The sequence below is a fragment of the Nannobrachium achirus genome (assembly GCF_963921795.1).
Source record: "Nannobrachium achirus genome assembly, chromosome: 12".
Taxonomy (NCBI): Eukaryota; Metazoa; Chordata; class Actinopteri; order Myctophiformes; family Myctophidae; genus Nannobrachium; species Nannobrachium achirus.
The window spans coordinates 41,560,011-41,576,913 of record NC_137832.1 but is presented as its reverse complement, the minus strand read 5'-3'; the positions used below and the strand labels follow the sequence as shown (position 1 = coordinate 41,576,913).

The window sequence follows — 16,903 nt, the reverse complement described above, 5'->3', positions numbered from 1 at the left end:
ATTTACCAACAACCATCCATGAACAAAAGAAATACATTTATGCCTTCATTAGTACCAGAAGCACACAGTAAAAAAGAACAAAACCTCCTAAGCTGATTTGACAGACAAAATGGTTAACATATAGTATTATGCAGTTGTACAGTTTTGCACAGATAACATACTCTGTATGCAATATGCAATTATCTCCAAGTGGACACAGTGCAGACGGTGAATGGTCAATGATGTCCACCTTCATAGGCCTGCTGTGCTGCAGCTCTGGCAGCCATCCTCTCCTGCCTCTCCTCCTCTGCCTTCTGCATCATCTCCTTCTCCCTGTGGATCAGGTGTCTCCTCTCCACCTCCCAGTCCTGCAGCCTGCTCTGGTACTGCTCAATATCAGTCTGCTCAGCTGCAGCCAGGGCCTGGTGGGCCAGGGCTGACACCAGAGCCTGCAGGGAAGCCGGATCCACCCTACCCTGTGACTCCAGCTGGCTGCTGAGCTCCTGGTGAGAAGGTGGAGGCATAGCTCACTTAGCATAGATGCACAGCTCATGGATTAAAGAAAAATAAACTCTCACGATGAATATATTTGTATGGCCAAGTCCTAATGTTGTTTCCTAAACAATTAACATGTAAAATTATGATGCTGCTGTCCCTGCTGTTCTGCATACTGCCAACCAGGTGAATAAATCAGAAATATCAGACTACAGGGATTTTATGGAAGGTTCTTTTGAACATATTGCTACTTTGACCTCTTCAAATGCTCCAATATTAAAATAATAACTGAAGATAGCCCATCTACAACCTCTTGATGCTTCGCGGACACAGAGCTTGTAAATAGGCTATTTCTTTCTATCATGGAATCCAAATGACTGAAATCAGTCGTGGCGACTGAGAACTTTCCAGGACAGCTCCACAACATCACTCTGAGCCATGTTTCGTATGGAAATCAACAAACAAATGTAGCAGTGTGGACAATAAGGGACACGGTTATTTGACTGCTTATTGTTATGGGCTAACAACATCCAATTCAAATAGCATGAGCAGTACAATAAACACCTACTGTACCTTGTATCTGCCGACATAGACAGGAAGCTTCTTCCGCTCCTCCTCATCCTGCTCATCTAGCTTGGCCTCCTGTCGCTCCTCCTCACCTCCTGACTCCTCTTCTCCGGAAGAGGAGTCAGACTCTGTGACAGAGGACAGCTCCTCCAGCACATTATTCAGGGTGCCCAGCTGTAAGAGAAACAGAACAGGAATGAAAGACAGTCAAATTGTGTCAATGGAGGCACACAACATTGACATGAGTATGTGCTCAACTCACCTGAATTCAAACAATTTCACAATTTTAAAAAGGAAACTGAATAATCTGCCCATGTACAGTACTTCCTTTGCCATTTTTGTGGACAATTCCACTTCATTGAACAATTTAAGCCGTATTCCATAACTTCCCCAGGACACATTTTTTACTAATAAAGTAATCAATCATTATGATGTGTGGGGTCACGGGTGGTGAAATAACCTCACATATTGTGAGATCTGCTACTTTTGCTTTTTTTTTTTTTTTTATTCTTTTCAGGTTGAAAGTGGTCAACTGAACCCCAACCCAAGTGCACAAGCCTGATTGTGCACCCAAAGTTTCCAACTACGACTTAGTGAACGGGCAATGCAGCCAAAAGCGGCGATGCCAACATAACAGACCAGGACACAGTCCAGGACAGCATCACACACAACCATGTCCCTGGGGCGCTCATCACCACCAGCATGTTCATTATTTGCACTTTAATATTTCCTCTCTGTCCTGCACAGGTTTATCAGTTCTACATTATTGCTGCGCTGCCGTGTGACAGCCAGAGTTTAGCTTCCATTGTGGTGATTCTCACAGACGTTTTACTCTCCTCCAGGCTCCTCCAAATTTCATTAGACGCAGACAAAACTGAACTATTGAATTGGACAGGACAAGCGGGATTAGAGGTGCTACGTGCATGTGTACAAATAACACAGCCGTCGTGACAGCGCATGTGGTCCGTCTCAGCAGATGAGCACTCAGTCTGCGTCACACGCCCCACCTGGAAAGTAACAACGGACTGTCTCTGCTATAAGTGTACAGGCAATGTTGTAGGGCTACAATGATCTAATATTTTCAACGATTATTCTATTGATTCTTTTCTCTCGATTAATCGAATAAGCGAGATGTGATTTTTGTTTTGTGGAATTGACGCAAAACTAATTTGTAATTAATTTTATAATCAACTAAACGATTAACTAAATTTAACTAACTAATACAACTAAAAGTTACATAAGGTTTGTGTAAATAGATGATTTACAAGCGCACAGATTTCATTTCCCCAGCCTCATCTCCAAGATATATCTTCACTTAAGTCAGAAAAGGGCATCTCCATTCAGAGTGAGTTTATGTTTAAGATGATAGTGATAATAACTGTTAGGTTACCATAACCGTAACATAATCTGTAATTTAACACATCTGAAAGCCACATGCCCCTAAAAAGCCTCTGGACATTGTTACTTTGACCTGGCTATAAATAAACAGAGATGTGGTTTAGGCGCCACCCACGACAAGAAGTTCCTCTTCTTCCTAAGGTGATCATGACCCATACATGGAGGAGGAAATATTGTCTTTGGCCGTAAAGGCTGAAATCCGAGTTGCATTTCAAGGCCTTACCGTGTCCTGGGACAGTTTGATATCTCCTGGCGTGGAAGCCACTCTCTCCATGACCGCCAGGGCTCGGCCCAGATAACCATTGGTCCAGATGAGAGGCATGCCTTTGAAGATGGCGTTAATTCCCTTTGTCATCTCCAACTTGCCTGGAGAGGGACGAAGGTAAAAAGAGAACAATAATAGAGTTTTAGACTAGACCTACAACAACAAAAAAAATCTTAGCTATTATTCTATCAATTGCTTTTTTGATTAATCGAACAATCAAGCAGTGTTATTGCTTTGTACATCTTTTTTACTTTTCTCCCTTTATTTATAGTTTTCAGTGAAAATGGGCAGGAAAGAGGGAGAAAAAAACGTGGAGAGACATGCAGCAAAGGTCGTAGGGAACGAGACTCGAACCCACAATGCACTGTCAGGCTACAGTGAGCCCAAGTAAACTAAATCGATTAACAGTACTACACTGTACACACCCAGAAGTGAATGGCCGAGAAGCTGAGCACTCAAGCCCACTGTGTTGTTCTGCTTCAGTCCAGCAATCAGCAGCGCAGCGCCCAGCGCCCTCTCCTCTGCCACCTGAACATAACAGGACACAGTTATAACCTTACTGCTTTGGAAGACATGACAACTTAAATTAAATCCTTCTTACAGGGAACCAAAGTCTGACATCACTGCCACTAGAGACCGCTATCCCCCTGGGTCACAGAATTATCTTTTCCATTGAAAATACTATATATTCATGGCGTAAGATCTGTGTTCCAAAAATAAACAACTGAGCTCTGCGATTTTACTCAAATTAATGATTTTTTACTCATTAACTTTGGATATGAATGAAGCATCAACTGATGGTGTAAAAGTACTCATGTATCCAAAGTTATCAAATGTAACTCAATAAACAGAATCACATACCTGACAGAATCATCAGGCTGTTTTGTTTAATTTTGGAACACAGTTCATCTACACAGTTATGGAGATGAAGCATGGTTTCATTTAAATCTAATACAATTTTCACTGCACAAAAACGTTTAATCAGAAAATAATTAATTTAATTAATTAATAATATAATAATATATGCCTTTCGTTTGACGACTGTGTCACTCAATGAAAATAACTGATTTTCATCGTAGCACTTTTTCATAATCTGTCTTTTTTGTTATATAATAATATGTTTAGTCAGAATGTCTAGACTCAAACAAACAATGTAGAAATGTCCTCACGGTGAGTTCTGGCTTGGTTGCTAGGTAACTGCTCAAAGCATACATGGACAGGATCTGTGTGGACGGCAGGTCAAAAGCCTCCTGAAGCATCACCTCTTCAACAACTGAGCACGCACCTTAGAAGAAAACAAATAAAGTTTAAACCTCTTCAACTACTGAGCACGCACCTTAGAAGAAAACAAATAAACAAAAACATAATAAACCTCTTGAACTAGTGAATACGGACCTGAGAAGAATGATTCTATGTTACCGACCCCCAGTTTGATTGAGTTTATAAATTAGGCCAAGGGTCTTCAATATTTTTCAGGCCAAGGACCCCTTAATTGAGAGAGAGATGAAGCAGGGACCCCCACAACGTCTTCATATATTCCAAATAGTTTCATTATTTGACAGCATAATCATTAGTGTATTTTGGATTCATGTCCATTTGTATTTTTCATTTATTTAACTACTTGACCTTTTTCTCAGTTCTTAGTCTGCTCTTTTTCCCCTCTACACCAAACCTCTTTGCCAAAAATAGCAGATCTACAAGCTCACAACAGCTGTAATAAACGGCTTTATTAATATACCAGTAAGACACCCTAAGGGTGATATCATATGACATTATTTTAAAGCAGTAAGAGGTTTACTACAACAATTTCCTTTTCCTTTTAACTGATAAGTTTAACAATAATAGAGTATCAATGTCTTTACGGTAACATTTGTCGCCATTCTATAATTACTTTTTGTTGTGTCTCCAGTTGGAAAATAATCAATCTGTTAATGATCTTATTACAATCATAGGGAACTATGTTCTGTTACCTGTGCTTAACACACATGTATGCAAAATACATATCAGAATATAGTAAATACAATGTATTACCTTTGAAGTCTTCATCCTTAAGGTATTCATCTATCAGTAGGTTAAACGTGAAATCATCTGGGAACATCCCATATTGAATCTACGCACGCACACGCACACACACACACACACACACACACACACACACACACACACACACGTTTGAATGCACAAACATACATAAAATGTCATAGTGTGTCTTGGTGTCAGAACATATGACGAGTGAATAATTAAGTACAGTATAAAATTAATTGATATTTAGTTTAGTGTGTACCTTGTTTTTTAGTGTGTATAGTGCCTTGTCCCTTGCTCCATATTTGAGACACTGTCTGATCCATCCATGCATGGTCCAGTCTCTCAGGTACCAGCAGTTAGGGCTATGACGGAACCTACAGGGGGAAGAGTTTAACCGCTTAAATGCCGCTTTTTGTTTTTATTTCTGTTATTGTAGAGAAAGCTTCGACAAGCTTACAATGTAATGCGTCAAGCTGCGACACGTACGCTGTTCGGTCTGCTATTTTCAGCGTGGGTATCTCTGGTCTAACCTTACTGAACCATCAGTGCATCAGAATGGTTGCCACCATGATTAAAAACCTAAATTATCCAAATCCAGATAAATAACAAACTCAAGGCCTTCAAACACTACAAACTGTTCAACTGTGTAAACTGACTGAGAAGTACCGCATAACAGTGTGATGAAGAAATGTGCTAAATCTTCTAATCATATTAACAGTTGGTGCAAAGTCCAGAAGGAACAGTCAATAACAAAAGATCTGACTGGCTTATCAGACAAAAACACAAACTTGAACAGGGCTCTCTCGTAAAAGAGGTTTCTGATCTCAACAGGATTTTACATGTATAAATAAAGGCAAAATAAAATAAATACTAAATTAACATTCATCAGACTTCATGTCACAAAAAACAGTGATTGGTTGCAACTGCAGCTGGCATGTGAATGAAACAGACAAAGTTTGATACTCCCGTGTCTCCACTTACTTATAAAGGTAATACTCTGCTTGCTCAACTTCTTCTCTTGCTGTTATGTTGTCAACAAACTGAAAAGGAAACAAGAGAACACCATTATATTATTAATAATAATATTGATATATTTCCACTGGTGCATGCAACCTTCATTGAATTCCTGAACTGAAATATATTTCAGCATACACATCTTACCCGGGATATAGTCAGCGAGCTCACAGGCAACTTCCTGTCATATGTCCTGTCCATGGATGCTGCTAAAAGAGCTGTTAAGACACACATATATACTGTATTAAACACATATAAATACCAAGTATAAAATTGTCCACCATGGCCATTATAGGCTGCTGTGAGAGCTTATGGAGAGAAGACATTGTGATACTGCCACCCTGTGTTCATCAAGCGCACACACATGGAGGTTGTGCATCTGAGGAACATTATGACATAAAGTCAAGGCAAAGTGCACAGCAGGCATGTGCACACATAGACATCAAGGGGAGCTTGAGCCCCTGCCCTTTTATCCGTCTGTAAAAAGTGCCCTCTCTCCAGAACATGAATGCAGTTTTACTGGGCAGTTACTAGGCAGCATTCAAGAGCCTTGTCCAAACTCTCCTGAACTTGGGTGCACCATCTTATGTTGAAAAATTGCCCTCTCTGTGTAGAAATCCATGCTGTATGCCATATCTCCAGTATTGACTTGATTATGGTTAGTTCAGTGTGGTACCGAAAATAGCCAACCTCCAAGCTCACAACGCGTGGTAGAGCAATGGGTTGAGCTTGGAGGCTATATTTGATATGTTCACCAAAAGGCCCTTTTATCAATTTCTTCCCCTGCTTCTCTAACATTCTCTGTACGTCCCTGGTGCACAGCACACTCTTGTCAAAGTGATTGCAGACGATGAGCACCCTGATAATACAGACATTTGTCTCCATGTCACTTCTTCAGCCCTTAATAGCTAACCACACAGTAAAGTGCTAATTTATCCATTTGTGCATTCCCACCTAGTAGTAACCAGTCAGTAACCCTACTTAAACTTGTAACCCGAATCCTGTGAGACTCCCATGGATGGAGGCTCCATCAATATAATACAGTTGTAATGATATCAGTAATAATAATGTACAGTACAGATCAATATTAATGACTTACCCAAGTTCTGGGGATCTTTCTCTCTTGACTCCCATAGTGTGGTGTCTGTGTAAGCTGCTGAGAGCAAACACCTCCTTGCTGCAATCAAGACAACAACATAATTGCACAATTTAAACACTATAGACGCGAGCAACACTGTGTCAGCTAAACGCCTTTAAGTCATAGTCAAAATATAATAATATGTTATGATGAGGAGGACCTTGAAACAGAGATGATCACAACAGTAGCAGCTGGCATGCTAAGGTTAGGTTAAGTTAAGTTAACTTCATTGTAAACAGCTTTATAGGACAATCAAGGGCGAGATATCTGAAACATTTGCCAAAATATAAAGTGCGAACAGAGGTCTTGAGTTAATTGCAAGACCTACCGGTAAAAGTAGGAGTTATGTTTTTAACTTTGACAGCTGCTGTCAAGCAACGCTGCAACACGGAGGCCGCCATCTTCTTGTTCGGCTTCTTTGTGGCTTTGTCTCCAATAGAGTCTAGCCTGGGCTGGCTTCCAATTTCGGGCTTTTGATCCGGTCGGGAGCGGAAGAGCTCCTACGTTTTTCTGTAGTCCAAAACGGACTACACTTTGGCCGGAAACAACGACCGGAAACAGTTTTAACCCGTATTTGCGCATGCGCTAACTACTTGCGCATGCGCTAAACTGGGTTGAAACTGTTTCCGGTCGTTGTTTCCGGCCAAAGTGTAGTCCGTTTTGGACTACAGAAAAACGTAGGAGCTCTTCCGCTCCCGACCGGATCAAACGGCCCGTTTAGTAAACGAAGACCAGGCTTTCTCTGAGGGGAAAGCCTGGTGAGGCGAGGTTAATAGAGTCCGACCGCGCGGTTGGCATCCGTATTATTGTTGCATTACCGCCATCTACTGGCGCAGTTTTGACACAATGGGGGTCAGTAGCAGTAGGTGAAGTCTTGTTTGTTTATATTGGGCGCGTTCGGAAATGCGCACTCAACGCACTGGTGTGGGTCCGTGTACCTTTTGATAGTTTGTTATTGGATTTGGTTTTTAAGAACGAAAAACGAAAAAGGAGACAATTAGTTCTGGTTTGCCGTTTTTTGTTTTTGATTAACAAATCGAGAAACGGAATACCAATCCCGGTCCGTCCATTTACACTCTGTTGTTTACACGTGACAAAACCAAAATATCCAATGCAAAAACTGCGAAACCACTCCGCGGTCCGTTCTGGGTCTTGCTTATTCCGTGTATCATTCTCATAATGAAAAATGAAAGAACGCAGAACGGAAGCAGCAGTGACGTAAGTGTCACGTGACCGGAAAATCGGTGGCGGTTGTAGTTCTTTCAGGTTTTTACAGTCGTGGACCCGTGTACTATATTAAAAGCTTTTATTTGTAGTAGATCTACACATTGTGCAAGTAAGCAGTGATATGGAGTGTAATTTTATTATAGAATTGACCCGATAATTAATTATAGGGGAGAGCCGGGGGGGGGGGGGGGTAGAAACATGGGGGCTTAATCTATTAAGTGCAGCAGGCTAAAAGGTCCGTAATTGCAACATTTGCAACACACGTTTTCCACTGCAGTTTCAGATGATAATTATATTCATGGCCCTGTCCCCTACAATATAATTATATTCTAGTAGTGTATAACAATATGGGCAACTATTCAGGCATTTAGCAGATGCTCTTAATCCAGAGCAATAAGCAAGGTCAATACATCAATCAAATGCATAGAAATAATATTCTAAGGAAAACAAACAATCCCCTTGTCATACAAATGAAGAGAATTCTTACATAGTTTAACAATTTATTTAAAGTGTACATATTCTTTAAACTGATGACACATGGTACATGTGTATAAATACATAACTGGGTGTGCACATTTAATTAGAGACAATAATCCCATTTAGACTGGGAACGCATCTTTTTATGTTAAATTCACCTCCTGAAAAATAATACAATATTAAAACATTTGAGCAACATTAATCTTAGAAACAGTTGTTCCTGAAAAACATTAGGATTTAGATTTAGAAGAATTCTTTGTCATTTTTCAAGCTCAAAGCTGTGAGCTTGTAGCCTAGATCTTACAGAAATAACAGGAATTTAAGAGACGTTTTTGAGTGGGCGCTCGAAAATGTAGCACATTCAAAAAATAATTTGAGAATATTAGACATATTCACTCATATATTGAATGACAGACAGATAGAACACAGTACTATGATAGATATTTAACTGATATAACATTGAATGACAGACAGATAGAACACAGTACTAAGATAGATATTTAACTGATATAACATTGAATGACAGACAGATAGAACACAGTACTATGATAGATACAGTATTTAACTCATATAACATTGAATGACAGACAGATAGAACACAGTGCTATGATAGATATTTAACTCATATAACATTGAATGACAGACAGAACACAGTACTATGATAGATACAGTATTTAACTCATATAACATTGAATGACAGACAGATAGAACACAGTACTATGATAGATATTTAACTCATATAACATTGAATGACAGACAGATAGAACACAGTACTATGATAGATATTTAACTCATATAACATTGAATGACAGACAGATAGAACACAGTACTATGATAGATATTTAACTCATATAACATTGAATGACAGACAGATAGAACACAGTACTATGATAGATATTTAACTCATATAACATTGAAAGACAGACAGATAGAACACAGTACTATATGATAGATATTTAACTCATATAACATTGAATGACAGACAGATAGAACACAGTACTATGCATTATATATTTTAAATTTACACTCCCAGTAGGCTATAAAGTTAGCAACATTTGGCACATGTGGCCCATCAGAACACTGGTTTTCAATCTATCAATTTGGAATGATCAATCTGAATGGCATATTAAAAACTTAGATGTATTTTTGACAAAATTCTGTGACACCATGTATGTACAATCATATGTCTATTGTGTGTCGCCTATGAAGCACCACATCAGAAACATTACAAGAAATTAAAAAAAAAACATGAAAATATAAAGTACAGAAAATATTTTGATTGACAGGGAAGGTCCCGGATCCAATCAAATAGCTGCCGGATCCAATCAGAGACGACAGAGAGGTGGGGGAACATGTTCCCCCTCAAATTAAGCACTTGGTATTTACAATAGAAAGGTCAGGGGAGGCCAAAATTAAGGCATGCAATACACTGACTGCTGAAGATGCTCAGCTAGGCTCTACAATATATGATCTCACATACTGTAGCCTATGTGTATTTCCCAGCCAGATTTGTTTCTTAGATCATAAAAGTTGATTTCACTGACACTGGCCAGGAGTTGTACATTAGGGATTAAGGTGTCTGAGAGAATCAGTGTCAGTCTCTGAGCACCATACAATTAAAAAAGGGAAGAACAAAATGTTCATGTCCGGTGACATAGTTTCCGAAATGAAGATAAATAATGATGTTAATCTGAATGAGAACAAATATCTGTTTGTCAGTATGCTAATCCTCCTTAAAGGTCCAACCAATAAAACTAGTAAGACGCCCGGGGGGAGACAAGCGACCTCGCCCTAAAGGGCGAAGTCTTGCCATATCTTGGCCGTCTGGCCAGTGATGTATATCGGACCAGTTACCTTGTACTCGAGATCCATGTACTGTATATGATATGATAGATATGCTGTGAGAGCCCAAACAAGCTTACTCAGTTATTTGTGAAAATCCTATGACGTCTATCATATCTGACATCATACATACAATCCATTTTATGCCCATACATGGAGATCCCTCTCCCTGTCTGAACCAGCCACACAGATTTGGGCTGTCTTCCTCCATATATGGGCATTCCCATATGAAGTCCTGTTAGATATGAAACGCACGCACGCACGCACGCACGCACGCACGCACGCACGCACGCACACACACACACACACACACACACACACACACACACAAAGTAGTACCCTATATGTGGCTAGAGTTGGAATGCACTTTCTGCTCCCTTGCCAAAATAGCAGATCTACAGTGAGCTAGTAGATTGGACACTTTTGGTTAATATTCCCCCCAATTTGGGATCAAGTGGTTAAACATCAAGTATAACGTTATTTTAAATATCTACACAGATGTTCTATCAAGTTGTACTTAATTATAAACCATGTCACAGTATAATGAGAATTAATGAGTTCTTAGAGCATACAGGCCCTACACTTAATGCGGCCCACAGGCAAATATCAGAATACTGATATAATATTGATTTCTGCTGTTATAATTCCAAATGTAAAACATGACCCACTTTCATTATGTCAGTCGACTGTATATTAGTATCTTCTTGATGACTAGTAGCCTATTACTAGTCTATTTTGTCAAATGCATTTGTGATTAAGTTCATAAAGTAAGAACATAAGTTGACCTGTACATGCATTTGACATTAAATAAAACAATTACTTTTAAGGATATCAATTAAAATATTTGCAAAAATAGCAGAATAGCAGAGCTTGTAGATCTTCTATTTTTGGTATATGCATTGTGGCCCTCTGGAGTGTGTGTGAAAATGTAGTGGCCCTTTTCAGCATCAAAGTTGCCCATTAAATAAAACAATTACTTTTAAGGATATCAATTAAAATATTTGCAAAAATAGCAGAATAGCAGAGCTTGTAGATCTTCTATTTTTGGTATATGCATTGTGGCCCTCTGGAGTGTGTGTGAAAATGTAGTGGCCCTTTTCAGCATCAAAGTTGCCCACCCTGTCTTAGAGTCATACAGAATGCATAGCAAAATGTCTGAAAATGTCACTTTTTTGAGTGAGTGGCTGCACTGGAAAGCCAACAGAAATAGATTTTACACCTCTCCTGCTTAGTGGAGAGTGTGTGGTGTGATAGAGGAGGTCTCCCCGAATGCGTGCGTGTGTTCAAAGTGCCGACGCAAAGAGCCGTCTGCTCTCCAGCGCCAACTAGAGTTTGAAAATGTCTGAAAATTTCACTTTTTTGAGTGAGTGGCTGCACTGGAAAGCCAACAGAAATAGATTTTACACCTCTCCTGCTTAGCGGAGAGTGTGGTGTGATAGAGGAGGTCTCCCCGAACGCGTGCGTGTGTTCAAAGTGCCGACACAAAAAGCCGCCTCCTGTCCAGTGCCCAATTTGTAAAGGCTATGCACTCCAGCGAACTGCATTTATCCATTTATAATGTTTTTCTAATGTTAATAAAACTTTTTTTTTACCCAGAAACATAATTAGCATTGTGTGTGTTCGTTTAAATGCTTAATCTATGTTTTGAATGTGCATATCATGGGACAATTACTCGCTCAACATGTTTCAATTGCCTCGGGGGTACTCTTATTCTGAAGAGATCGGCACCATGGGGCTTTTAAGCCGTGACATCATTTTGTAGGCAGAGGAGAATCTGCCCCCAGAGCATTTTCTGTCCCTTGCTATTTCAAAAAACAACGACTAAAAAATAACGACTAAAGTATAATTCTAACACTTTCCTTTCAACAACAAAGAGAAGAAAGATGTGTAAATAGTAAAAATAGTAAAAAGATTCACGGAAACTGGGGGCAGAAATTCTCCTCTGCCTACAAAATGATGTCATACTTAACAGCCCCATACAAGTCTATGAATCTATCTATGACATTGATGAAAATCTGCATCACGCATTTATACAATATGTGCAGGGAGTCCCTGCTTCATCTCTATCAGCCAAGGGGTCCTGCCTAAAAACGTTGAAGACCCCTGATGTAGGCCCCAAAGCATGATAATTCTGGACCGTCATTCCTGTGTATTGTCTTGGAAAGTATACTTTGGATTACAATAAGAATGTGGTAGAAATGTTTGCACATTTACAAACAATTAAACATATTTCAATTCATAAACATATTTTTTCGAGGTTATACAATATAATAGAGAGACTATCATGGTGTTAATCATCAGTGGTCAATGATCAAAATCAGTGATCCTAATGTGTTGCACAGACCCAAGTTACATGCCAGGTCCTTTCCAGTGATAAACTTGCATCGTCTGGCACTATCCGTTTAGATTAGAACAATCATCTTTATCCAGGGTTGCAGATCAAAGTGCTTCACAGGCAGGACATAATTCACTTCACAGTAGATAACTCAGACATAACATTATAGTAGGCAACATGCAAAAATACAAAGAGTGCATAGAGTCCTAAGAGGACGGGACTGTTGATGTCAAATGTGTCACCCTGTGCCATGGTTTTGCAGGACAGGACAGATGCCAGCATAGCTCACTTTCACAAGTATAGTAATAGGCCTATTACAGTAGCTGTACAGTATCGGTGGCATGATGAGAAAGTATCTGCAGTGAAATGACTAGCTTGTCACCTGCTTTGAGGTACAGCGATGTTGCTTTGACATGTCAAGAGCATCATCTGCCCCTATGAAAGCATGAAATGCTATAAAATCTATGAATGTGAGTTGCTGTTGGGTGTCTTCTTGCCTTGTTCTCCAAAAAGTGGATTGACTTTGACTTGGTGACAATTGTAACATTGTTTCATCAGGGGGAAATGTGCCCTTAGTGACTAGTTTAACATGATTACCAACCTTGTTTCTGGTCATTGCGACTGTAGGTCGCAGTTTAGTATGCGAACGGTCACAGCTTAATCGTATCTCTGTAACGCCTGACACTGTGGTTCCCCACTGTGACATGTGATGTCACAGTGATGTGTCAGGGGAACCACAGTGTCAGGCGTGGTCTATGGGTTTGCCCCTCTGACATCATGCTTTGACATCACTGTGATGTCATGGGAACCACTCTAACAGCATCCCTTTTATGCCCATATATGGAGATTTCACAAATACCTGAGTAAGCTTGTTTGGGCTCTCACAGCATATCTATCATATCATATACAGTACATGGATCTCGAGTACAAGGTAACTGGTCCGATATACATCACTGGCCAGACGGCCAAGACATGGCAAGACTTCGCCCTTTAGGGCGAGGTCGCTTGTCTCCCCCCGGGCGTCTTACTAGTTTTATTGGTTGGACCTTTAAGGAGGATTAGCATACTGACAAACAGATATTTGTTCTCATTCAGATTAACATCATTATTTATCTTCATTTCGGAAACTCTGTCACCGGTTGTTCTTCCCTTTTTGGAGCTGTGTGGAACACAAGCTCCCTATACGTGGCCGTGTGTGTGGGTCTGTCTCCGTCCGTGTCTGTCTGTCTGTATGTAGCCTGCAGTAACCTTTTCTGACCACACATGTTAAGGGAGGGGCGCTGTTGCACACACACACAACACACACACACACACACACACACACACACACACACACACACACACACACACACACACACACACACACACACACACACACAGCTCCACTTCGAACAGAGGTTCGATTTTTTAATTGTATGGTGCTCAGAGACTGACACTGATTCTCTCAGACACCTTAATTCCTAATGTACAACTCCTGGCCAGTGTCAGTGAAATCAACTTTTATGATCTGAGAAACAAATCTGACTGGGAAATACACATACAGTATGTGAGATCATATATTGTAGAGCCTAGCATCTTCAGCAGTCAGTGTATGGCAGCCTTAATTTTGACCTCCCCTGACCTTTCTATTGTAAATACCAAGTGCTTAATTTGAGGGGGAACATGTTCCCCCACCTCTCTGTCGTCTCTGATTGGATCCGGCAGCTATTTGATTGGATCCGGGACCTTCCCTGTCAATCAAAATAGTGATGTTGGTCATTTATGTTTTCATCCTTCCAAATAGAGACCTTTTTGGTTGCAGCATTTTCTGTACTTTATATTTTCATGTTTTTGTTTAATTTCTTGTAATGTTTCGGATGTGGTGCTTCATAGGTGACACACAATAGACTTGATTGTACATACATGGTGTCACAGAATTTTGTCAAAAATACATATAAGTTTTTAATATGCCATTCAGATTGATCATTCCAAATTGATAGATTGAAAACCAGTGTTCTGATGTGCCAAATGTTGCTAACTTTATAGCCTACTGGGAGTGTAAATTTAAAATATATAATGCATAGTACTGTGTTCTATCTGTCTGTCATTCAATGTTATATGAGTTAAATACTGTATCTATCATAGTACTGTGTTCTATCTGTCTGTCATTCAATGTTATATCAGTTAAATATCTATCATAGTACTGTGTTCTATCTGTCTGTCATTCAATGTTATATGAGTTAAATATCTATCATAGTACTGTGTTCTATCTGTCTGTCATTCAATGTTATATGAGTGAATATGTCTAATATTCTCAAATTATTTTTTGAATGTGCTACATTTTTGAGCGCCCACACAAAAAAGTCTCTTAAATTCCTGTTATTTCTGTAAGATCTAGGCTACAAGCTCACAGCTTTGAGCTTAAAAAATGACAAAGAATTCTTCTAAATCTAAATCCTAATGTTTTTCAGGAACAATTGTTTCTAAGATTAATATTGCTCAAATGTTTTAATATTGTATTATTTTTCAAGAGGTGAATTTAACATAAAAAGATGCGTTCCCAGTCTAAATGGGATTATTGTCTCCAATTAAATGTGCACACCCAGTTATGTATTTATACACATGTACCATGTGTCATCAGTTTAAAGAATATGTAAACTTTAAATAAATTGTTAAACTATGTAAGAATTATTATTATTTCTATGCATTTGATTGATGTATTGACCTTGCTTATTGCTCTGGATTAAGAGCATCTGCTAAATGCCTGAATAGTTGCCCATATTGTTATACACTACTAGAATATAATTATATTGTAGGGGACAGGGCCATGAATATAATTATCATCTGAAACTGCAGTGGAAACGTATGTTGCAAATGTTGCAATTCGGACCTTTTAGCCTGCTGCACTTAATAGATTAAGCCCCCATGTTTCTACCCTCCCTCCCCGGCTCTCCCCTATAATTATCGGGTCAATTCTATAATAAAATTACACTCCATATCACTGCTTACTTGCACAATGTGTAGATCTACTACAAATAAAAGCTTTTAATATAGTACACGGGTCCACGACTGTAAAAACCTGAAAGAACTACAACCGCCACCGATTTTCCGGTCACGTGACACTTACGTCACTGCTGCTTCCGTTCTGCGTTCTTTCATTTTTCATTATGAGAATGATACACGGAATAAGCAAGACCCAGAACGGACCGTGGAGTGGTTTCGCAGTTTTTGCATTGGATATTTTGGTTTTGTCACGTGTAAACAACAGAGTGTAAATGGACGGACCGGGATTGGTATTCCGTTTCTCGATTTGTTAATCAAAAACAAAAAACGGCAAACCAGAACTAATTGTCTCCTTTTTCGTTTTTCGTTCTTAAAAACCAAATCCAATAACAAACTATCAAAAGGTACACGGACCGGACCGCGGAGTGGTTTCGCAGTTTTTGCATTGGATATTTTGGTTTTGTCACGTGTAAACAACAGAGTGTAAATGGACGGACCGGGATTGGTATTCCGTTTCTCGATTTGTTAATCAAAAACAAAAAACGGCAAACCAGAACTAATTGTCTCCTTTTTCGTTTTTCGTTCTTAAAAACCAAATCCAATAACAAACTATCAAAAGGTACACGGACCGGTGTGGTGCGGTGGTTCGGTGTTCTGATTGGTTGGTTTTCATAGCCATGTCTCGAACGCTTCTCAGCTGTGAAGAATGGAGGAAATTACCGCAAAATGCAGCATTTGCAGCTTAATTGGTCGTTTGGCCTTGATAGTTTCACACACATTAATGTGTAAACTAACAGCAGGTATGCCAATGCTATGAATACATCTCCTTTCAATGTCAATGTTACGTTAGCATACTTAGCAACTGCTGCTTTTCAGAAAGTTTGCCTTCAGAGTTCAGAGTGAAAAGGCACACAGCTCCCTGTTAAAACTGGTCGTTCGTAAATAAGCCACACTGAACGCACTCTCCAACGTCACGCCCACTGCACTCACTACACCGAGCACACACTCGGTGCGGGTTTCCGAACGCACCCTTTATTTCTTGGTTGGATGCACAAAAAACCTGTGCCAAAGGTGATACAATATGAAGGGTAATGCCAGTGCCACCCTTTATAGTAGCCTACTTGGCTGTGCGCTTGTGACATCTCACTGATGTCACGAT

At 39.7% G+C, this 16,903-nt stretch overlaps 1 protein-coding gene across 2 annotated transcripts; it reads right to left on the bottom strand.

The window, feature by feature from the left end:
- mrps27 (mitochondrial ribosomal protein S27) lies at window positions 1–7,296 on the bottom strand. Of its 2 annotated transcripts, XM_080738148.1 has the most exons (12): window positions 7,210–7,296; window positions 6,843–6,920; window positions 5,891–5,961; window positions 5,711–5,769; window positions 4,989–5,103; window positions 4,736–4,814; window positions 4,018–4,040; window positions 3,874–3,966; window positions 3,130–3,232; window positions 2,663–2,805; window positions 1,048–1,215; window positions 1–482 (listed from the first exon to the last, which is right to left on the bottom strand). In XM_080738148.1, the coding sequence occupies exons 1-12, from the start codon at window positions 7,280–7,282 to the stop codon at window positions 216–218; spliced, it is 1,272 nt and encodes a 423-aa protein (XP_080594274.1). In that variant the 5' UTR covers window positions 7,283–7,296; the 3' UTR covers window positions 1–215. The 2 variants fall into 2 exon arrangements, with proteins under 2 accessions (XP_080594274.1, XP_080594273.1); XM_080738147.1 differs by lacking the exon at window positions 4,018–4,040 and having other exon boundaries at window positions 3,874–3,989.
- Between the last annotated feature and the right edge of the window lie 9,607 nt (window positions 7,297–16,903).

Excerpts from the sequence above, each read along its gene's own strand:
- mrps27 (XM_080738148.1), bottom strand. The coding sequence starts at position 7,282 with ATGGCGGCCTCCGTGTTGCAGCGTTGCTTGACAGCAGCTGTCAAAGTT. Across the intron at positions 5,770-5,890 it reads GCTCGCTGACTATATCCCGG|TTTGTTGACAACATAACAGC; the intron begins GTAAGATGTGTA and ends TTTCCTTTTCAG. Across the intron at positions 483-1,047 it reads TCTATGTCGGCAGATACAAG|GAGCTCAGCAGCCAGCTGGA; the intron begins GTACAGTAGGTG and ends CCTTCTCACCAG.